Genomic DNA, 23928 nt, shown 5'->3' with positions numbered 1-23928 from the left:
GAAGCGTGTCCATCAAAATGACATCTCCATCACATTTCCGCTGACAAGCTGAACTCACTAGGTCACCACTCATGGAAAACAAGCCATGTGTTTCCCTTTAACGGGCAAGGTATTGGAAGCCGGGGGGGGGGGGTACTCAGAGAGGCCAGGTGAAATCAGAATGGAAGGCGTGAATAAAGGGATGTCTGATACCACCAGCCCTGAGGCAGAGGGATGTGATCACACACACACACACACCTTACAAACATGGGAACACTTACAGACAGAGGCTAACACAACACACACACACACACCTCACATACACACACACACACCTCACATACACACCTCACATACACACACACACACACACACACACCTCACATACACACACACACACACACACGCACCTCACATACACACACACACACACACACACCTCACATACACACACACACACACACACCTCACATATACACACACACACACACCTCACACACACACACACACACCTTACAAACATAGGAACGCTTACAGACAGAGGCTAACACAACACACACACACACACCTCACATATACACACACACACACACACCTCACATACACACACACACACACACACACACCTTACAAACATGGGAACACTTACAGACAGAGGCTAACACAACACACACACACGCACCTCACATATACACACACACACCTCACATATACACACACACACACACACCTTACAAACATGGGAACACTTACAGACAGAGGCTAACACAACACACACACACGCACCTCACATACACACACACACACACACACCTCACACACACACACACACACACACACCTCACATATACACACACACACACACACCTCACATATACACACACACACACACCTCACATACACACACACACACACACACACACACACACACACACACACACACACACACACACCTCACATACACACACACACACACACACCTCACATATACACACACACACACACACCTCACATATACACACACACACACACCTCACACATACACACACACACACACACACACACACACACACACACACACACACACACACACACCTCACATACACACACACACACACACACACACACACCTCACATACACACACACACACACACACACACACACCTCACATACACACACACACACACGCACCTCACATATACACATACACACACACACACCTCACATACACACACACACACACACACACACACACCTCACATACACACACACACACACGCACCTCACATATACACACACACACACACACACCTCACATACACACACACCTCACACACACACACACACACACACACACACACACACACACACACACACACACACCTCACATACACACACACACACACACACACCTCACATATACACACACACACACACACACCTCACATACACACACACACACACACACACCTCACATATACACACACACACACACACACCTCACATACACACACACCTCACACACACACACACACACACACACACACACACACACACACACACACCTCACATATACACACACACACACACACACCTCACATACACACACACACACACACACACCTCACATATACACACACACACACACACACCTCACATACACACACACACACACACACACACACACACACCTCACATACACACACACACACACCTCACATATACACACACACACACACACACCTCACATACACACACACACACACACACACACACACACACACACACACACACCTCACATATACACACACACACACACACACCTCACATACACACACACACACACACACACACACACACACACACACACAATGTGGCTCAGGAGGGCTCCTGATTCTGTAGAGTGGGGAAGTCATTTCTTTCACTGCCCTTCCATTAGTGAAACTATTGATCGAAACACCAGGAGAGGAAGAAATGGCTGAGCAATCAACTGAGGCCATCGCACCAACACAATAATCCCCATGTACTGTACTGTACATGCACAAATATTCAAGTAGCCGCACTCTGTTGAGTGATTTGAAGGGGCGTGTGAGATAACCTCTACTTAGGGTGATTACTGTACCCAAAAGAACATTTGGGAAATGATCGTGTTGAGTCTTATGGGTCCTGTACTGCAAGAGCTAGGAGAGAGAGGGTATGAGTTTGAGTATGAGTATGAGTATGAGTATATAAGCATATGAGTATGAGTATATACTCTTTTGATCCCGTGAGGGAAATTTGATCTCTTCATTTATCACAATCCGTGAATTAGTGAAACACACTCAGCACACAGTGAGATGACGGGGATCAAACCGGCAACCCTTCGGTTACAAGCCTGAAGCCCTAACCAGTAGACCACCAAGTGATCTGCAGCACAGGCCAAAGAGCTCCTGCTTCCATTTTAATCATCTGGGATGAGATGAGGTTGCCACATTCAGCTGTATCTCCCGCAGGTCTACAGTAGGCATTGACTACAGCTTAGCATCAATTCATTTTATTCAATACAGTTCATAAATAGTTTGATTCTGAGTGATACTTCAGCCATCAAGATTTCAATGTCCTTTTACATCTGTGACACACTGGAACTGACAATTCCAACTGTAATGATATTGTAACTCTAATTGATATGCTTGAGTTGAGTTGTTGTATGTGACTTTTATGGAGCCTTGCTTGAATCTACCAATAAATGATCATTCAAAAGAGACACTTTCTAAACCATGCAGTCTTCCCTGTATGATTAGCATTGCTGCACTCAGAACAATCAACCCCCACCCCCCACACCACAGGTGGAAAATGGCAGAGCCGTCAATCAAACATGAGAGGCTTCACTATCAAAGGCAATCAGGCTATCTTTTTCTATTCAGTGCATGCTCTGCCATTTGGCCTTGAAGCTCGCTGTTGAGGAGAGAGCCCAGGGACAGGACTTATCGCTGCAACGGCTGTGCAATCACCTACAACTCAAATGGCAGGAAGCCAAAAGGTGAACCGTCTGATTTTCATACTCATCTCGCTGGCCCCACTCAGTTTCTGTTATTAGAGATTTGGAGACCACAGAATATGGCTATCCAGAGCCGCTTTCAGACCTGATGTCTGGACAATGACCTGGTAATTGGGTCCGGATCTCACGCACTGACATGGTCCAGGTGGGTCTGGTTCATCCCTGAGCAGATAGTCTGGTAAGGCCAGGTGATGTCTAGGTCAAATAATGTGAACAATTGAGTTGATCCATACAGCCCACCCATCTAGATCATGACCAGATTCCAGTCTAGATCATGTCCATCTAGATCATGTCCAGATTCCAGTCTACGTGTGAAAGGGGCTATTTTCATAGCATATCAAGAGCCACAATGTTATTCTTGCCATTTTGTGTCGGCCCCTAGAATCCGACTTTAACAGGTGCACAAATGGATAAAGTGTCCAAGATGTCCAATCTCATGTATCTGCATATTTCAAAAGACAAAAACATGATCCTACCTATTCTTTGTTTTGCTCATGCAGGTGACCTCACGTGTTAGAGCCCAAGGCTGGACCAGGGTAGAGCATCCAGTGAAGTATGAGCCCTCAGACCCTCCGAAATGATATCACACAAAAGCCCCAGTGGCTGAGATTTGACTGCAGATTGGCTGCACAATGGGCCCCATACATCCCCCCATCCAGCACGCTTACAGCACAGTCCTGTCTGCAAGCACAGTGTTACATCAAGTGCTCCTCACAGAGACTGCACAGTCCTGTCTGCAAGCACAGTGTTACATCAAGTGCTCCTCACAGAGACTGCTGGCCTCCCTGCCTGCGCTGACCCTAATGCAGGCACCAGCAGACCGGCCCATCACTCTCCTGTACAGTAAAGACCCTCCGCTAGCACTGAGTGGCCCAGACATAAGCCCGGCCCCAGCAGGGGGTCAGAGGAAGAGGAGATTTTTCCTCTCTCCGAAACGTCTTTTTACCATTGGGGTAGCCCACGGAGCAGTGGAGGGGCCAGACGAGATAGAAGGCCAGACGAGGGCTTTAAGCTCTCTCCAGAGAGCTGCTCCAACAATGGCAGCATTCAATGAATATATTGCAAAAGACTGACCTCAGGATGTGCGACCAGAAATTCAACAGCCCACCTAAGACACGTTAAGGTGATTTAAATGAAATGGGTCTTAACACACAATCACACATTCCACATGATCTGATTTATGAATTCAAAGATAAACAAAATGCTCATTACCTGAAATATGAAATTATTCTTAATGTATCACAAAGCTATGCAGTACAGAAGTATTGACTGCTACCGATGAAATGTCTATGTATCATCTGGGCTACACCCATGACGGGAAGATTGTTCAGAACCCTGAGCACAGGATTTTGGCATGACATTGGAGCTTTTCTCTAAGCGATGTGAGGCGACCACTGTGCACTGAACCAAGGCAGCTATGGGCAGTGTCTGTGTTGAATAAATCCATAAGCACACACCCACTCTTTATCATACAGAGCACTTATGGATGTTGTACGATTTGAAACAGCATTTCAGCACTTTGTCATCACTCCATCCATTTAGTGAGGCTGCCGTTACCACAGGTAGGACCTAGCAACAAGCGTTGGCTGATTTGTAGCTCATCGTTTCAACCGGCAACATTTACGACAGAGGAAAACAGCGATGTCCCCGGGCGCGCCCACAGCACCTGGCCAGCAACAGCATTTGGATTGTAATAGAACACGAATAGGCTATTTGAAGTTCAGAATAAGCATTTTCCCACTCGCATGCCGTATAACTAATTAGGAGCGTTTCCAACCCAGTGGATTATCTTACTCTGACAACATGAGTTACTGCACAAGAAAGCATGTCTTAAGCATTAAGCACTGGATTAAGAAAATAAATGTCGACTGCCCATTTAAGTAGCCTATGCTGTATGTTAGAATATTTTAAGACAGTCTCAGTCGAAGCCGTCACTAGGCTAACAGTGCAATTTTAAAGCATACAGGTGAAAGTAATAGGCTGAGAATACAGTGTAAACGGGTATGGTGTTCGTCGAAATTGTGGACAGCCAATAACTTACAGCCGAAAGCAGATAACGTCGGAACACGTTACGGCACACTATGTCTAGGCTATGCTTTCGTCTAACTGCGCTGTAAGGAACGAAAAAGGAAAGAAAATAATTTTACATCTATGCAGTTTAGCAACATAATAAACTGGTCTGCATTGCGGTAGCCCATCCGTAGCAACATCTTAGTCTAGCCAACCAGCACTGACTGTGCAGGATGCAGAACGCCTTCACCGCATGTATTTACCAATAAACAGACAGTGCAAGAATAGTCATCTTACCTGCAAGACCGGACAGTCCGTCCGTGTAACCTTCACGACACACACCTTGGTCAGCACCGCATAGCCGAAGTGATGAGCATGAGAGAGGAACGGACAGCGCCGTTGATGTCAAACACTCGTCGATTGGATGAAGGACGATGACGGACGCTTTAGGGGGCGCTAATTCAGCTGCTATTGGGCGAAGGAGCTGCCATCCAGCAGTACATGTTTGTTATATTTCACTGATTTTATGTTGTGGTGGCCTCTGTGGCTTCCAGTGAAGCACTACATCAGAATGTTTGAAAAGCGTGCCAAGACACACTGCCTGCTTAAGACCAGTGTAACATGCGTATTCCGTAAACATATGACTGCGATCGGGCGGCTTAAGCAAATGTCTGTGCTCAAGGCTGCACAGTGACAGAGGATAAGATACATGGGGTTCTTCATGCCCCTAGGACATGTGGCTTTGGTGACACGCGCTTTGTCAAGCAGACTGTCACAGCTTCACAAATCAGGATGTGCAGACACACAAACAGCCCATAGGTCACCAATAATTAAAATCCATAGCTACACCACAAAAAAGGCCATCCAACCTCCCCACAATGCCCTATGTAGACCTAATGTAAAGTATACATATAGACCTATAAATACATCAACCATTTTACCCAAAGGTCAATATGCTGCTACCTAAATTACATACCCTATTATAATGTTATGTCTTAAATGGAAAATAAACATCTTGCACCCTGTAGGACCAGAGTGACTAACAGTCCCTGCTGTTCCGATATGGAATGTGAGTGATTTCTATGCGTTTTGGCTCAAACAGATTCTCACATTGACGTCATCAGATTTAATTGTACTATTATCCATTTTGAGAATGCTAGAAATGTTTCTCACCAAAGTGTAGCCGCCCACACCACCACAGAAAGCATTTGTTATTGCTGGGGGTAAATAACAAGGCAAAATGGATGGATTCTGCTCCATGCAATGATTTGAAATTGGTAAAGGAAGTCATTTAGAGTTATGAAAAATATGATTATGGCTGATGTTAAGTGAATGAAATGTTCCATCGTCATTGTGGTGTGAATGCAGAGCCATAAACACAGCACTGGCCATGCTGTCTCTTCATTTTTCGTATTATCTTATTATGGTCATGTGAGTCGAGCATGAAGCACAGAAGGGGGAAGGGATGAGGGGGTGAGGTGGGGAGGGGGGAGACAGGGGTGATCTGTGGCTGGCCCTGCTGGTCTCAGTGGGGGTGACGCCAAGGGAGGGCTCTCCCCTCTCCCCACCCCCAAACCCACCCCGACACCGCGTAGGGTATAGGGGCTCTTATTAGTCCCAAGGCTGTCATCTAAGGAGTTGGGGTGGAGGGGAGGTGAGGGAGGTGGTGGTGAGGAGGAGGAGGAGATGGAGTGAAAGGAGGCCGGGGTTTGGAAGGGTGGTATTAGTGTCAGATCAATAGAACAAAGCACTCTCACTTTATCTATCAGACACCCGCTAGATCAGTGCGGACTGGTGGGGAGAAGGACCCCACTACGCCCAGGCTCTGGCGGGAGAGATTTCAATTCGTGTCAAATATGTCTACCACATCTTGCAAACTGTCTGGCGGGGCGACGTGGGATGTTTTCTTTCATTCTCATTCGTTTCACACTCATCTCACACTAGTGCTGCAGCCCTGATGGAGCCTGATGGAGCCTGATGGAGTCCTGCGAGCGCAGGTTCCATTGGCAGAATGGGACACATTCCAAATTAAGAGCATTTCTGTTGGGCAGATGCGGGCGGCCCATGTGTGCGTGCCATTTGTCTGCCATATGGATGCTACGCACTGCAATCATAAACAATTACCATCTCCCAGTTTCCCCAAAACTCCAGATTTGCATACTGATTGCAAGAACACCTATCTTCATTCACCTATCCAAAAGATAGCTAAGACCTGAGCTCGTAAAGATACCTCTGAAGATAAATGAAAATGATATACTGTAATTTCATAACTTCTTTCTTATGAATATCACGTCACTTACCTTTTTAAAAGCATAAAGAAATTATAAACTTCATCATGATGACTTCAGACAAAATGATTAAAGCCATCTGATCTGCTATATCATTGCATTAGATGTCAGGTAGCCTATAGGCTTCAGAGAGAGCTTTACATGTGTGAAAATCCACCCAGACAGGCATGGCGGCATACAGCAGGTCATCCTGTGGCAGGCGAGAGGCCGGCGTTGGCCATTAACCTGCAGTAATCAGGTGGAGACACAGAGCCAGAGCAGGGGGTGTAAATGGCAAATGAGCGGCAGGACAGACGCGCCCCTGAGCCGCAGAGTCGCGCAGCCTCCCCAGAGACGGGCGGGGGGGGGGGGGGATGATGAGAGCCACGGGGGGTGGGGGGGGGTATCTTTTGAAGAGTGGAGGGAGGAGCAAAGGGCAGATGCTGGCTTGGTGGAAAATGATCACCAATCAACACACACGCAGTGGGATCCGTCTACATTCATGCCCAAAAAGAAACCTCAGATGTGGCTGAAAGGAGAGAAGGAGAGAGGGAGGGAGAGAGATGTGGCTGAAAGGAGAGAAGGAGAGAGGGAGGGAGAGAGATGTGGCTGAAAGGAGAGAAGGAGAGAGGGAGGGAGAGAGAAAGAAAACAACAACAAGAGCATATGGGGCCATCCGAGTGTTCAGCGTCTCTGTGGACATTTTGATTGGCTCGCATAAAAGCTGGAAGGTGACCTCTGATTTGATGTTGCTAAGACACAGAATGGAGATGCAAGGAGACGTGAGAGGCAGGTACATCTCAGACATGACCAGCATGTTGGCCACATATTTGGAGTTGAGTAATTAATTATGTGTGTGATACTATGAAAATATAGAAACTAAAAAAGATATTCCGTGAGATGTTTAATATGCTTTAATGGCATATATAATATGCCATATAGAATATGCTTTAATGCCAGTATTCCCCCAAATAAATTCATCCCTCAGATTTCTTAAACTCCTAAAATGATAGGAATTACGCACCCAAATAATCAGGATTCATGTTTTTGGGCCTGTCTGTGCCAGTAATATTTTGAGCAGGGGTGTCTGCACAGTGATGCTGTGGAAAAGATGAATTGATTGTTACAGAGTATAAACACTCTGATATGCTAATCTGTTTTGTTTTTTTCAAAGCTCTCAGATCTGAAAAGGCAAATCCCATAATCCTGATTGTCAGCATTTTCACATAGATTTTGCTTTTATTTACTGGTCACTAGGTGGCACTAAAGGCTCTTTCAAAAACAAAACCACAATAGAGATTTGAGGTATATCATCCAAATGAAATAAATGCATTTGGATTAATTCTGTGTCATTGCCACAACCTGTGCTGCCCTCTTGAGATTTTCTAAATACATAATATTAACTATGAGTCATAAAAAATAGCAACAGGCTGCCATTATCTGTAAAAAATATGCCCAAAGAATCTTCATGAAATAAATCAGGGAGAACAGAAGGCAAAGTTCCTGTGCCAGGCAGATAACTGAGTCCAAGAGACACCCACCAGACGTCTCTGCTTCCTGACACAAATGCTCTGCAGTCATAGACCAGATGGCAGCGTGCTGTCTCGCTCTCTCAATTACAGAACATACAAGAACCATGGTGGAGACAAGCGTGACATAAGTGTGTGTGTGTGTGTGTGTGTGTGTGTGTGTGCGTGGGCGTAGCGATCATCTCTCCTCATTTTCAGCTGATTTAATTTACTAATAAAAGTGTGTCATCTTTGAACACAGAGTTGTGTGGAGCTAACTAGTAGAATTTAAGCATAAGTGTGTCGCTGGGCTCAAGGTGGGCTTCATACAGTAAGTGTGTCGCCGGGCTCAAGGTGTGTCGCCGGGCTCTAGGTGGGCGTCTTGACTGTCCTACCTTTGGTCACCATGCAGGGGTGAGGTGGGGAGATGGATCCCCAAGCTCAGTCCTGGCCTGAGGTGACGCGTATCCAGCCCTCCCCTCCCCGAGTCCCTCACCTACAAAAATAACCACTAACAGCAGGAAGAGCTGGTCACCTCCCACTCAGGCAGTCCAACACACAGCACCACAGAAGGCAGCACACACACACACACTCTCTCTCTCTCTCACACAGACACACACTCTCTCTCTCACACAGACACACACACACACTCACAGGGCTAGCTCATGCGCAACACAAGCTGCAATAACAAGAGCAGCACAATGCAGCTTCTCAATGGGATGGAACAAAAAGGGGACTTTCAATTCCTGGATCATCCAACGTGTGCATCCCTGACATGCTGCTGTGTTGCATTCACAGTTTGTCTATATATCCACATAAGAGCACACACACTTATGACACTATATATTTACATAAGAGGCACACACACTTAGGTTTACAGATCATTATATTTATTCATTCATCATTATACAGTATTTAGAATTTCTCAAATTTCATTCTCAAACTCGCATATGGAGGAACTTAAATAAAGAGAAACACATAAAATAAAACTGTTAGTAAACTCCAGAAAATGACATTGTGTCATCAGTATAATACAAAATCCAATACACATGAAGCAACCCATGGGGCATCCAGGAGGAGATGCTGTGGCAGTAAGCCTCACTGGCACTTTGTGGGGCATAGTGGTAATTAGGGCAGTGGCCTTCCGAGGGGTCTTTAAAGGAAACACCTGGTATTTTTCAAAGTTACCTGATTTAATGCTCAGCAAAGTGTATACAAATGTGTTGAGTTTCAGAATAAATTAGACTATTCCAGAGGGGATGGATTTGCAATGGTGTTGTTTGCCTTGTTGTTTGCACCTTTGCACAATGGCCACAAATAAAAGCTTGACCAGTTATGTATCACCAGTTAGCATATAACCAGTTAGCATATGTATCACCTATGTATCACCAGTTAGCATATGTATCACCAGTTAGCATATGTTTCACCTACTGTATGTATCACCAGTTAGCATATGTATCACCAGTTAGCATATGTATCACCTATATATCACCAGTTAGCATATGTATCACCAGTTAGCGTTAGCATATGTATCACCAGTTAGCATATGTATCACCTATGTATCACTATTTAGCATATGTATCACCAGTTAGCATATAACCAGTTAGCATATGTATTAGCATCACAGCAGCCTAATGTTGCTTGAGTATAAACTTCAGGCTCCAGTCACTCCAGTTTGTTACTCTGCTGCCTGGATCTGGATCTGCATACTTGGGCGCCTTTAGAATAGCCCAGTTTATTCTGAACACCATACATTTATTTACTTCTATATGAGCAATAAATTGCATCATTTTTCAGAAAATCACTGGCATTTGCCTTTAAAACCAATTGCATGCTTGCAATCCACCCTGAGAAAAAGGAGACAAGCTAAGTCCCACCATATCCCCAGATCATCTGCCATGCGTGAATCCTGTTTCCATGGAGCAGTCTGCTCTGAAGCCTGAACAGCTACCTTCCCTAGCCCCATACTGCACATGAATGTGGCAATTTACCAGAGCTGTATTACTCTAACACACACACAGAGGAGCTGTGGGGAAAAAAGAAACACTGTCATAGCTGAGAAATCTTTGACATAATTTTGAGAGGGTAATGAAAAAGCACCCACTATGCATACTGCAAAACACAACGCTCAGAAAGAAGAAGATAATATTGAACACAACACCATCAACAGGTCATATCTTCATCTTTCATCAGTGTTAGGCTTTCCACTCTGTCTCCTAGGCCCAACAAGTCCACATATTTACAAAACAACAACATATCTACATATAAAATGCTTACAACCGAACTCTAACTTAAAACTTGATGCAAGTTATGAAAAAAAAAAAAATCACAAAAGTCAATTCCATTCCCCAAGCAAGGTCCTTGGTGTTGATGTCAATGGACATGGAATTCTACATTTGAAAAAAAAAGTGTTGTATGAAACCAAAAGTAAACAGACAATTCCCCCTCACCCCATTTCAGTCTTATTCACCCAGCTACACAGTCATCCATTCACACACGCAAACACACACACACGCGCAAACCAACCAGATATTTAGACACCAAAAAAGCATAGACAGAATCATTAAAAATGCATGTGCCAATAGTGTCATAGTATTCAATAGAGGCACCTCATCTTCACCTACATGTATTTAATATTGCAGATTAGAATATGTAGTCACAGCCAGCCTGCATCAGTCATACAATGCCAAAGCCATGTCCTTGAGAAACTGGTACTGAGCTCAGAGGCTGAAGCTTATTGGAAAGGAGTCTAGAAGCAGAGCTCTCTACAAAGGCACTATATGCTGAAGGCCACCCTGCACTAGGTTGGGTCAGTTTGGGATACCCTGGTCCTTCCTTAATCCTCTCATCTGTGGGCTGCACTCGTGCCCATGGAAACCGTACAAGGTCACATGCAGGTCACGGTCATGAAGATGGGCTCTGAGTCTGGGGTCATGCAGGGGTCAGCGCCTCCATGGCTGAACATGCAGCAGCAATGTGAGCTTCTCAGGAGTGAATAGAAACCAAGGTGGGGTGGGCACTTAAGAGTGCACGCTTTCCTACATCGCCCAGTGTCCAACAATATCCCTATTCATGGCAACCGTATAGAAATATCTGCCATTTGACAAAAAAGACATAATAATAACTTTAGTTTCTCACAAAAATGTACATTATGACATCTCTGCCTTTCATATACAGTATGTAGAACCTGAATGCATTCCTAGTCACTTTGTAGAGAACTGCACCATAAGCAGGCCTGTTGAGCAACCACGTAAAGGAACTGGAATGCCTATGATCACATGACTGAGTAGTGCTAACGCCCCTATTGGTCACTGGAAGTGATGGGCAGAGGATGGGCAGATGTTAGGCAACACTAGCTGAATACTGAATAAAAGGAAAGCTAATAATGTAAGACTCTCAAAAGCCAGTGGTCTGCTTTCCATTTAGCAACCTGCAGTGCACTCCTTTCTCTCCCCCCCCCCACCACACCAAAATGTTCCTCTGTCTCTTTGACTGTTGTCCATCTGTCTTTGTATCTATTAAAATGGGCACTCAAAAGAGGGTCTGTCCATAGCGCGGTCAGTCAGCTTTATCGGAAACATTAGCGCCATGGTGCACGCTTGCCCCCGGTTCGGCCGCGTTACACAAAAGAATTCATGGCGTTAACGGGGGACGGCGCTTCGGAGCTCTCAACGCACTCAGCCGTGTCCCGCTCCTTCCTGCCGCTATATTGCCCGATAAACGAGCCGTCCTCGTTGAACTGTCCGTCGCCGCCGTCCCCGTAGTCAACTAAACTGTCGTCACTGTCGTCTCTCTTTACCGTCCCATTGGACGGAGTGCGGCTTCCTCTTAACGGTTTATGGTCGTCATGGTCACTAGGAGAAAATAACATGCAGGTGGTTACAGGTGAAATGACGACATATGTCACATGGAGCTTTTAGTTCCAGCTGGAGCACAGATGCAGTAAGCATGCAAAGGGCTGTAGCTGAGGGTCATATGAATGTGTTCATGCTGCATGATAGAACTGAAGTCAGGATCAAGGTCTTTACTGTTGATCTGGTTTCTCTCAATTCAAGATGTGCCGTTTGACAAATGCAAGTGAACATAAGAAACATATTCACTTTTGTCTTTGGCAGAGACATGGGTGACAGTAATGAGCTTTTCATGCAGTCAGATGATGATACCAAGTGTTGCCTTAGCACAGCCTAAACATTTTGATGCTCCAAACCAATTTTCTTGGAAAAACTGCTTGAGGTTATTTCACTATCTCAATTGCTATGATAACACTGAATTTTCAGCTTATCTTGTGTATCACATTATCACTTAGTCTTACATACAGTTTAGGCATCCTACAATGAGGCATGACTATCAGAGTCAGTGCCTTTCTTATCAAATCACATTGGCCAGAGCATAAAATTACATTCATAGTGATGTCATGTATCACTACAACAATGATTGAAAAAAAACATCTGTGCCATAAAGCATTGATTGAAGAGCTCAAACTGAATACACAAAATCAAAGAAAGTGAAACAAGTACAAAAAGTGTAAGAAACAGCTGGCTTGTCAAAATGAAAACAATATATGAGACAGTTAACTGTAATGAGGTCAGATATTTCCCTTCCATCATAAAGCGTCCAGGACACTGCTGTGGAGGTCAAGAGTTCATTCATCATGACACTGCTAGCCCTGAACAGATGACATCAGCAGCTCAGCAGCAAAGATTAAAGACCAAATGGTGAACGTGTTGATATCATTTGTTACTGGTGCTGACAGGGCCTTTTGAACAACCTCAAGTGTGTGACTCGTTTCATGATGGGAAGCTTATGTAAAGTGCACTCCAAAGATGGCACACAACACACACACACACACACACACACACATTTTCTCCCAGTGGCATCCAACAACATCTACTACAGAGTCTTCCTACACATTTCCTACACATGCGGGTCTTGTGCTACCCTCCTTACCTTCTGGGAGGTCTACATGCCCTGTACACGTAGAAAGCAAGGGGAACAAATCATTAAGAGTCAGGGATTGGGGAGAACTACGAAATCTCTTCTTGTTGCCCCAGCAGAGTCTCATCTGACTGGGGATGCGCACAGGAATGCACAGGGGGGGGAGGGGGGGGAATGTATCTGTCATCAAATCATCTGAGCAGAACAGCTAATCTCACCTCAACAGTGACAAATGCATTTGGCCCATAAAGCAGGAAGATTTGTTACAGCCAATAGGGAAATGTAAGAAGGGGGGAGGGGCAGGAGAGAGAGAGAGAGAGAGAGAGAGAGAGAGAGAAGAAAGAGAGAGAGAGAGAGAGAGAGAGAGAGAGAGAGAGAGAGAGAGAGAGAGAGAGAGAGAGAAAGAAAGAAAGAGAGAGAGAGAGAGAGAGAGAGAGGGAGAGAAAGAGAGAAAGAAAGAGAGATGTACCATAAACAGATCTATAGAGTGAAGCATGCCTTAGCCTGATGTGTCCAAGAAGTCTAATCTGTGCTCCCCATTTCACATCCGTGTCACTGTGTCAGTCCTTGATTATATTAAACCTCTCAGCATGGTCATTCAAATATGAACCCAATTCATTCAAATCAGCTAAGCTAGCATACACTTGACTTGTTGAGGTGAAGCATCAATATTTTCCTCTAGGGAAAACCACCACAAAGGCAAGGTCACAAATCATCCGTAAATAATCCTAAACCCTTGCTAATTCTAAATTATGTACCGGTATATGTTATTATTGTACCACATACATTCCTACATGAGGCTAAACAAACTAGCTACAAGCTGAAGCAGAGTAGCTCACATAAATCTTTTCTTGGGACATTGTGGATTGCCCTTTAACCTTTGAGATTACACAGTGGATGGAGATCTCCTTTTCACAAAAATAGCATTGGCAAACATAATTCATATAATATATTAAGCCAATAGCATTGGCAAACATAATTCATATAATATAGCCTTATCTTGAGCAGATAGGACTCTCTGTATTGCCACTTGATGGTGACCCCTACCATGAGATCTATTATTTTCATACATGGTCATTTACACATTATGTTTCCAGATCACGTCATATCAAACATATACATACCTATACCAAGTAATATATTACATATGTTAGCCATGCATAGTACACAACATTATATATATATATATTTCTTTATGCCACAGCATGAAATTGTAAGGAGAGTCAATAGATTAAATCTATGTAGCAATAAAAATATAAAAGTAATTAACATACAAAACAACTAAAAAATGCAATCATCATCACAAATAAAAAATGGCAAGTAAAAAAAGAATATTCCAAAAAGCTTTACAAAATAAAGTGCTCAAATATATTCTCTTATTTTCGTGCAACTGAGAAAGCAGGCTAATTCTGGAGGTCTGACAGCAAGCATCACAGCAACATTGCTTTTCATTTCATAAATGTGGGAGAATCCTCACCAAATACATAATACGTCATTACGCATAAATATGTTTGCAAAGATGATGTATGACAGTAAAACTTAGTATCTCATAATAGTTCTGTAAATGATGTATCTAATAGTAACAGCCTTATAAAGGTGCGTTAAATCTGCCGATTACCTGAAAAACTATTACCCTGAATCTAGAATTAGTGCCTTAACAATGAAGCAAATCCAATGATACAATTCTGGGCATGTAATTCAACACACACACATGACAACTGAACTATACACCAGGTTAAAAAAAAAACTAAAAATTAAAAAATACATTTGTGCTTGAACACCAGTTGTTTGGAAGTCTTCTCTGGATGATGTTCTGTGTCTTGATTGTGATGTTGTTGTTTTCTACATACCTTCCAGTCCTGCTGGGGGGTTGGGGGTTTGGACAAGAGGGGTTCATGGGAAAGGGGGTTGTGTGTGGACAAAGTGGCACCCGTAGGCTCCACGGCAACAGTCAGATCTCTCACCTGTACTCTCCAAAAGTACAGTCCTCATCTTTCATGGGCTGGATCTCTGGGTCAGCATGGGCATCTTCCTTCTCTTTTACTGGCAAGCAAGAATACACGAGAGGGTCAGCAATCAACGTGCAGGACAATGCTCCACATACAAGTCCCTGTACTGGCAAGCAAGCAAGAACACATGAGAGGGTCAGCAATCAACGTGCAGGACAATGCTCCACATACAAGTCCCTATACTGGCAAGCAAGAACACATGAGAGGGTCAGCAATCAACGTGCAGGACAATGCTCCACATACAATTCCCTATACTGGCAAGCAAGCAAGAACACACGAGAGGGTCAGCAATCAACGTGCAGGACAATGCTCCACATACAAGTCCCTATACTGGCAAGCAAGCAAGAACACATGAGAGGGTCAGCAATCAACATGCAGGACAATGCTCCACATACAAGTCCCTATACTGGCAAGCAAGCAAGAATACACGAGAGGGTCAGCAATCAACGTGCAGGACAATGCTCCTCATGCAAGTCCCTATAGCCTCATCTACAGGAACCTATTGGAAGCCTAGTGGATGACACTCCTGCTTGTTCTCCCGGGGGCCCTTACCTGGGTATTTGCCTCCCTTATTTCTCTTGATGAAGCAGACGATGAGGAGGACCAGGATGAGGAGAGCGATGGCACACATGAGGCCAATGAACCAGCCCTGTGTAGCGATGTCCACCTGCCTGCTGGCCATGGCTGTGGAGCAAAACGGCACACGGTTAGAGACAGGGCCTCGGAGTATAAAGCGCATCTATGGCATTAGATAATACCACATCACAGGTAACAAGATTAATTGAATGTAACTCAATTTACAGTAGAGTATTGATGTATTTATATACAATAATAGAGCTATTTGTTCAAGACAATGGAAGACTATCTGTAAAATGCATCCAAAAGTTCACAACACCCTGGACAAATGAAATAAAGCATCAGTAGAGATACAAACTACATCCATGTACAATAAATACACTTGTACATTCCCAAACATTCACTCCCCCCCTCAAACTCAAAAAACAAACAAAAAGAATGGGGGAGTAGAACAAAAAGTAAACACTTGTTTTCTTCTACGGGAATTAAAGATGTCCTGGACAAGGTGCACCCATCCAACTGTGCAATGCAGACAACAACATCATCATGCAGCAAACACATGGTCTAGGACACTACCAAACATCCCACAAGTCTCCACATAAGTGTCCTGAACAGACGGGGTGCTTTCCCATGCGGGGCAGTTCACTCACAGACACACAGCCAGGTATGACTCAGGCAAGGCTAATGCTAACGCTAGCATTCACAAATGGACGTTCTCAAGGCCACAGACACCTGGGCTGAGAGCCAGCCTCACCTGGAACGGTAACCCAAATTTCTTCCGAACTGTGGACCATTTGATCAGCGTGGCCCCAAGCCACCACGCGAACTCTGTAAGCCAGGCCCTCCTTCAGGCCCTTTAGAACATAGGACTGCGAGCCATTCACAAGCTCTCTTTTCCTCTTTTCTTCGTTACCTGAGGGGTAAATGGAAGTTCAACGCATGGACACCACATGTGGTGGAGATCTCATGAATTTCTATATGGACTGCAGGCCACGTGCTTCATGCAGACTAACTGTATTTTATTAAGCTCCTGATCTGAAATGGTAAAGCTACTATTATCATGTCATATCACTGTGATGCTATACAAACATCTACTGAATTTCACCTATTTGTATTTGATTAGACTACATCAAATGAGGGACAGATGGAATTAAATTAGTATGATACAGTCCATTAAGTCATTTATCAATGGTATCCTGAATATTATGTTTAATGGATTAAATAGCATTTCGATGCTTGATTCAACTTGGTTAAAACATGCAACTTAATAACATGTCATCTCTACAATATAGGTGTCAGAGACCGTAATAATCACTTAGAGGCAGAATCCGAATGGCCAAAATAAAATGGCAAATTGGCAGTACTTCAATGTTGCTGAAACTTTGAAAACAAAATACTGACAGAGGGTCTCTTGCCACCTATACACTGCATAGACTGAGTTTATTAGAAAACAACAACAGAAGCATCTTACTGTCTTCTACATATTCCACATAAACTGACTTTTCGGGTCCCCAGTACTCCCAACTGATAAGAGCTCCGTCCTCTACCAGGGACGAGCTCACGTTCCAGGACACTGGAACAGCTGGACGCGCTGAGCGGAGCACAAGAGAGAGGACAACAATGAGTCCAGAGCACAAGAGAGAGGACAACAATGAGTCCAGAGCACAAGAGAGAGGACAACAATGAGTCGCAGAGCTCAATCACAAACTCCCATCACAGTGCAAGAGCCCTGCACTTACTCAGGGCATTAGGGGCAAATTCCTATTAGCTACACCTCCGACCTTCATATACACTTCATTGCAGTGCTATCAATTGACTTAAAGGAATTATCCGGAGTAAAATGCACTTTAGATCAATTTACAGATGATTGGGAGTACATACGTTAAGTTGACATCAAAATCATGTAATTCGGATGTGTTTTGAGAAAGTTCGATTTTACCGTTTTTAGTCAAAACTCGTTAGCCTGGAAGTGACCAGGGCATGTCATTTCGCCGCTACAAAACGCTATTTTTATACCTCTTCTACAGTTCCAAACAACATTACACTTAGGTGGTAGTGAGTAGAGGGTCCCTAAAGCCAAACCGAAGTATCCCGAGGTCTTTATGTGGTCGGATAGAGAGTCCAGAATGAATTTCATCAAGCCAGTACCTTTCCGGAAATGTTGCTGCTGCAGCTGGCATCTTTAGGGGAAAGTCCGTAGGAGTCGATTGCATCACGTCGTTGCACGACATCACGTCACGTGACATTTCAAAATTCCAACCTGTTAGTAAGCTAGGGTTTGCTGTTGCATACAACTTCATTTCAATTTCGAAAGAAATACTGGACTATGTTTTTTTTTTTAAAAAGCGGCGACGAAATGCGAATTTCCAGAGCGTGTTACTCCACACTCGGCAATCGACTCCTACGGACTTTCCCCTAAAGATGTCAGCTGCAGCAGCAACATTTCCGGAAAGGTACTGGCTTGATGAAATTCATTCTGGACTCTCTATCCGACCACATAAAGATCTCGGGATACTTCGGTTTGGCTTTAGGGACCCTCTACTCACTACCACGTAAGTGTAATATTGTTTGGAACTGTAGAAGAGGTATAAAAATAGCATTTTTGTAGCGGCGAAATGACATGCCCTGGTCACTTCCAAGCTAATGAGTTTTGACTAAAAACGGTAAAATCGAACTTTCTCAAAACACATCCGAATTACGTGATTTTGATGTCAACTCAACGTATGTACTCCAAATCATCCGTAAATTGATCTAAAGTGCATTTTAATCCGGATAATTCCTTTAAGTCCAATGAATTTGTGTAATGCCAGCAGAATTCTGGACAGTGTTATGAGACACTAAAGCATTTGTATAACTACATTTCATTTAGAATATGGCTGATAAAACTGAACACATCTGTGTGAGATCTATATACGCATGTCTAGAAGTGATGCTCTAGAAGTGATGCTGCAGATCTATCTATGCGCATGTCTAGAAGTGATGCTGCAGATCTATCTATGCGCATGTCTAGAAGTGATGCTCTAGAAGTGATGCTGCAGATCTATATACGCATGTCTAGAAGTGATGCTGCAGATCTATCTATACGCATGTCTAGAAGTGATGCTGCAGATCTATACGCATGTCTTCATCAGCAAAGAGCTGACCATATCAACTCATCAAGACACAACAAATGTAGTCAGTCAAGGTCTCGTATCTCATTACAAATGTAGTCAGTCAAAATCTTGTTTCTCATTACAAATGTAGTCAGTCAAGATCTCGTATCTCATTACAAATGTAGTCAGTCAAGATCTCGTATCTCATTACAAAGTTCTATAAACTACCACTACAGAGACGATGCTAGCACATGGGATTTAGACAACACACAGGGGCTAGGTTAGGCTAGGCTAGGTTAGGTTAGGCTAGGCTAGGTTAGGCATGTGTCTAAAGCGGCAGTACCCGTGTGGTGGGGGTGGCGTTCAGACTGTGAGGTTGGGGAGAGTGGGTGTGGGTGTGGTGGTGGGGGTTCTGGGTGTCCTGGAAAAAACACGGAGAAGAGTAAGAGAGAGCCCACAGCCCACACCGGACAGACAGACACAGCAGAGCCCACACACACACACACACACACACACACACACGCACAACACAGAGCCCAGGGAATACAGAGGCCAGAGGTCTTAGGCATGCCAAGCCAGCCACATGGGGAAGGGGCCACAGGAGCAGGAGATAAAGGCCTTCCAGAGAGAGAGAAAGAGAGAGAGAGAGCGAGAGAGAGATACAGACAACAGATAGCATTGCAGGGAAGATTTAACAGATTATTATGAGGTCGTGCTCAGGGAAACGCAAGAGAGAAAAAAAAGCACAGATTCCACTTGGCCTTGCCTTTTAAACTTTATTTTGGGGACTGGTTTTCAGCTGACAGCTTTTAAACTGTGCAACGACTACTGAAAAACGCATGCATCTGAGATATTTTTTCTTTAAAATAAATAAAACTTCACAATATAGCCTGTACCCTCCGCCATGGAGGAACTATTAGTTAAAGTGCACAGCATGCAGTCTTTTCTGATTTGTCTCTGTTACCTTTGCCCACAAATACTGTGGGCCGACCCAGGGCTGTCGGAGGGCAAGAGAGGGACAAGGAAATGGACAGTCAAAAGGAGTGGACAGAGGTAGCCACAGCTAGAATATGGCATCAGACAGGAGGGATGTGCATTCAAATCAACTCAGTCCTAAAAACAGCCACTGTACTGTACTTGGCATTTGTACTGTGACTTGGCAGTTGGAAAATGAGATAAGTGCAAATAGATCCACTGCACAGCACAGCACTGCCTCCTTCACTCAAGAGCAATTAGCTCCATGGTTGGTGGCAAAAAACTAACAGCTGTCTAAATCCTTTTGCGCTTGTCTACGAAACCTGAATAAATTCATTACCAGTGGCGTGCATCTCACATAAATAATGAACTGAATGTAATTAGCAAGAAGATGTGGCTTTTACAATGTTTCGTCGGCACGGCTCATCATTACATTACTCATTGTGATACTTGTATCTTATGCACACATTCAGGGATGGAGCAAAAGCCATTGCAAGGCATTATACAGTATCTAAGAGCCCTGGGCAAAGCTCATTTACTACCTCACACCCTCATAGACGATGACTTTAGATTACCATATATCCTTTTACATTTAAGTAACACAATACGACTTATCACATTGTATTGTTCCAGGCACATGAAACATTTCTGGAATGCTTTTAACTGCTTTATAACTGTTGCAGGCAAACGGTTCTTCACTGCTGAAAAAAGGTTGTGAATCTGAGAGATAAAGGGATTCCAAAAGGGCTCTAGAACCCATTATGAGAGGGGTCTGAGTAGAATCTGAGAGATAAAGGAATTCCAAAAGGGCTCTAGAACCCATCATGAGAGGCATCTGAGTAGAATCTGAGAGATAAAGGAATTCCAAAAGGGCTCTAGAACCCATCATGAGAGGCATCTGAGTAGAATCTGAGAGATAAAGGGATTCCAAAAGGGCTCTAGAACCCATCATGAGAGGCATCTGAGTAGAACCTTTCAAAGGGAAAAGCAGATGTCCTAACATTCTACACATGCTACTGTTCTGCTTCACCTCTGAACAAGTGATCGGTACAGAGTCTGCTTTACTCCTAACCTACTCCTTACTCCTAACCTATCATGCTTTACTCCTAACCTACTCCTTACTCCTAACCTACTCCTTACTCCTAACCTATCATGCTTTACTCCTAACCTATCATGCTTTACTCCTAACCTACTCCTTACTCCTAACCTACTCCTTACTCCTAACCTATCATGCTTTACTCCTAACCTATCATGCTTTACTCCTAACCTATCATGCTTTACTCCTAACCTACTCCTTACTGCTAACCTATCATTAGGATGGATGCTTGATGACATATAGGGACACTAAACGTTTTGAAGTTACTGTAAAAAAAAAAAGCAGCTCTTTACTTTGCTAGGTGAGAATACTTCTGGACAGTGACTAGCATTAAGTGTGCTAGCGTGCTAAACTTACCTTCGTCGATGACTGTGACGGCCTCCTGGGTGATGGTGGGGCCAGGGCCCTTTTGGGTTTTGGCATTGAAATAAAACTTGTAGCGTGTGCTGTACTTGAGGTTGGGTAGCGTGAAGCTTGTCTCATTGGCTGCCACTGTGACCTCCTTCAATGGGCCCAGCTCATTGCTGTTATTAACTGGGGGAGTGGAACGGGATTGGTGAGGAGAGGTGTTGGGGGTGGGTTTAGCAAGTTACCTACAGTGACCTGGCAGTTTAAACTGACCTTCTGTGTGACCAGACGATGTGAACGAATTAATGCATGGGATATTTTCATGAGTTACAAAGCACAGGGCAAATGGCTAAAACACTCTATTGTCCCAATACATCTAAATATCATGTAATTCAACTAAATATATTGCAATTAAAAGTCGTTTAAAGATCGAAAGAAGACAGCTGTGACATTTAACAATCACTACAAAGATAATAACTACTCTTCACAAACATAGACAACACAAACAATTTACATTACAAATATATACATAAGAAATCATACACATGCAAAATACATCAGAAACACCATTGATACAGTGATGCTATATCAGAATATACATCACTAGAGAATAATTCTGCCCACTCGTTTAAACAGCCATCACAGCCAATCCAATAACGCCGTCATTAATCCTCGTCTAATCCCACTCCCTGTTTTTAATCCAATTGTGCGGATCATATCATCTCTGGACAGGCCACTGGTCTCTCACCTGGCTGATATTTCAGCGTGTAGCCCGTCAGCCGTCCGTTGCGGTCGTGCGGAGGGCCCCACTCCAGCGTGAGGGAGTCCAGGCTGGGGTTGACCACTCTCAGGAACGCTGGATGCCCAGGCACTGGACGGGGAATGGAAAGTGTTAGTTTGATTGGCCATTATTACCAGCCAAGAAACTGTCATTCATGAACATCAATATACTTGAATTTGGAGCTAAGTTATGGTGTGTGTTAGTTGGCAGTGTAACCGAGTCCTCAAGAATTCATTTTTCAAATGTTCTTAATGTTCACAATAGGCTGATAAACGTATTAGAACACAGAGAGAGAGAGAATGTAGCCATGAAGGCCATCTTGACCGCAGCTCCCTGCTCGGTGTCCTACCTCCCTCCGGAGTCTCAAAGTCCTCGTCACTGCTGGCGGGTCCTTCTCCTCGTCCGTTGTACACGCGGACGTTGAGCGCGTAACGGCTGAACGGGTGCAGACCGGGCAGTTTGCCGTGAGTCCGGTTCCCACTGAAGGTGAGGACCTGTTGTTCCGAATGGTGCGGACTGTGATTGTGCAGACTGCCCTTGCGCGAGTAGTACACCTGCAACACAGTGCAAAACTGACCTGACAACTGCCCAACCACAGATATCTTGACCAATGGGAACATCTCAGTCATGTCATCATCCAGACAGCTGGCGAGTGTTACCTTGTAGCCTTTGAGGTGTCCCCGGACAGAGCTGAGGGGCACGGACTCCCAGTGCACATGGGCCAAGGTGCTGTTAATCACCTGGACCTGGACATTGTCAGGGGCTGCCTTTGGCACTGCGGAGAGGACAGAGCCAATGTGACTGCCACCATTGTTATCAGAGGTCACAAAATCTCACCATCGTTATCAGAGGTCCCAAAGTCTCACCATCTTTATCAGAGGTGACAAAGTCTCACCATCGTTATCAGGTCACAAAGTCTCACCATCTTTATCAGAGGTCACAAAGTATTAGAGTTTTAACTTCTACTTTTATATCAGTTTCACAAACATGCCATATAATGATGTGGTGAGCAGTATTTCTTTTTTTTTAAATGCTGAAATCTACATGATAAAAATAGCTACAGTTTCTGATGGTCCAAGAGGCCTCTTACAATGATTAGAGTCTTAAAGCAACACCAAAGAACTTTTCCTCTGTCGCACGCACGCTATTTGTTTATCCAGCACCGGCTTTACAAATAACAATGTCAGACAAGGTAGAATATGTTGCATGATTTATGAAAGTACGATGTATTGCGACATCAGATGCAAGTCAAATTTGTAGTTTCTTATGTCTCATTCCATCGAACTACAGATCCGCTACCCGATCTGGTCAAAC

At 44.1% G+C, this 23928-nt stretch overlaps 2 protein-coding genes across 24 annotated transcripts in view; both read right to left on the bottom strand.

Moving 5' to 3' along the window:
* cntn1a (contactin 1a) overlaps nt 1–5586 on the bottom strand; it is a 90819-nt gene extending 85233 nt beyond the window's left edge. For both annotated transcript variants that reach the window (XM_042111159.1, XM_042111160.1), the window contains exon 1: nt 5325–5586. The gene's annotated coding sequence lies outside the window, so the exon portion shown is untranslated. The remainder of the gene's footprint in view (nt 1–5324) is intronic.
* LOC121724527 (neuronal cell adhesion molecule-like) overlaps nt 1737–23928 on the bottom strand; it is a 102949-nt gene continuing 80757 nt past the window's right edge. For 9 of the 22 annotated variants that reach the window (XM_042111141.1, XM_042111138.1, XM_042111144.1 and 6 more), the window contains 10 exons: nt 23274–23389; nt 22964–23168; nt 22582–22704; nt 21843–22019; nt 19758–19835; nt 17794–17913; nt 17077–17235; nt 16299–16430; nt 15702–15780; nt 9676–12656 (listed from right to left, as the gene is read on the bottom strand). In XM_042111141.1, coding sequence (XP_041967075.1) covers nt 12422–12656; nt 15702–15780; nt 16299–16430; nt 17077–17235; nt 17794–17913; nt 19758–19835; nt 21843–22019; nt 22582–22704; nt 22964–23168; nt 23274–23389 — 1424 coding nt within the window. In that variant the 3' untranslated portion in view covers nt 9676–12421. The other 13 variants (XM_042111151.1, XM_042111152.1, XM_042111158.1 and 10 more) reach the window with 7 other exon arrangements.

The sequence above is a fragment of the Alosa sapidissima genome, chromosome 11, assembly GCF_018492685.1.
Source record: "Alosa sapidissima isolate fAloSap1 chromosome 11, fAloSap1.pri, whole genome shotgun sequence".
NCBI lineage: Eukaryota > Metazoa > Chordata > Actinopteri > Clupeiformes > Clupeidae > Alosa > Alosa sapidissima.
Note: the sequence above shows the minus strand (reverse complement) of the source record. Positions and strands in the feature narration are given on the sequence as shown.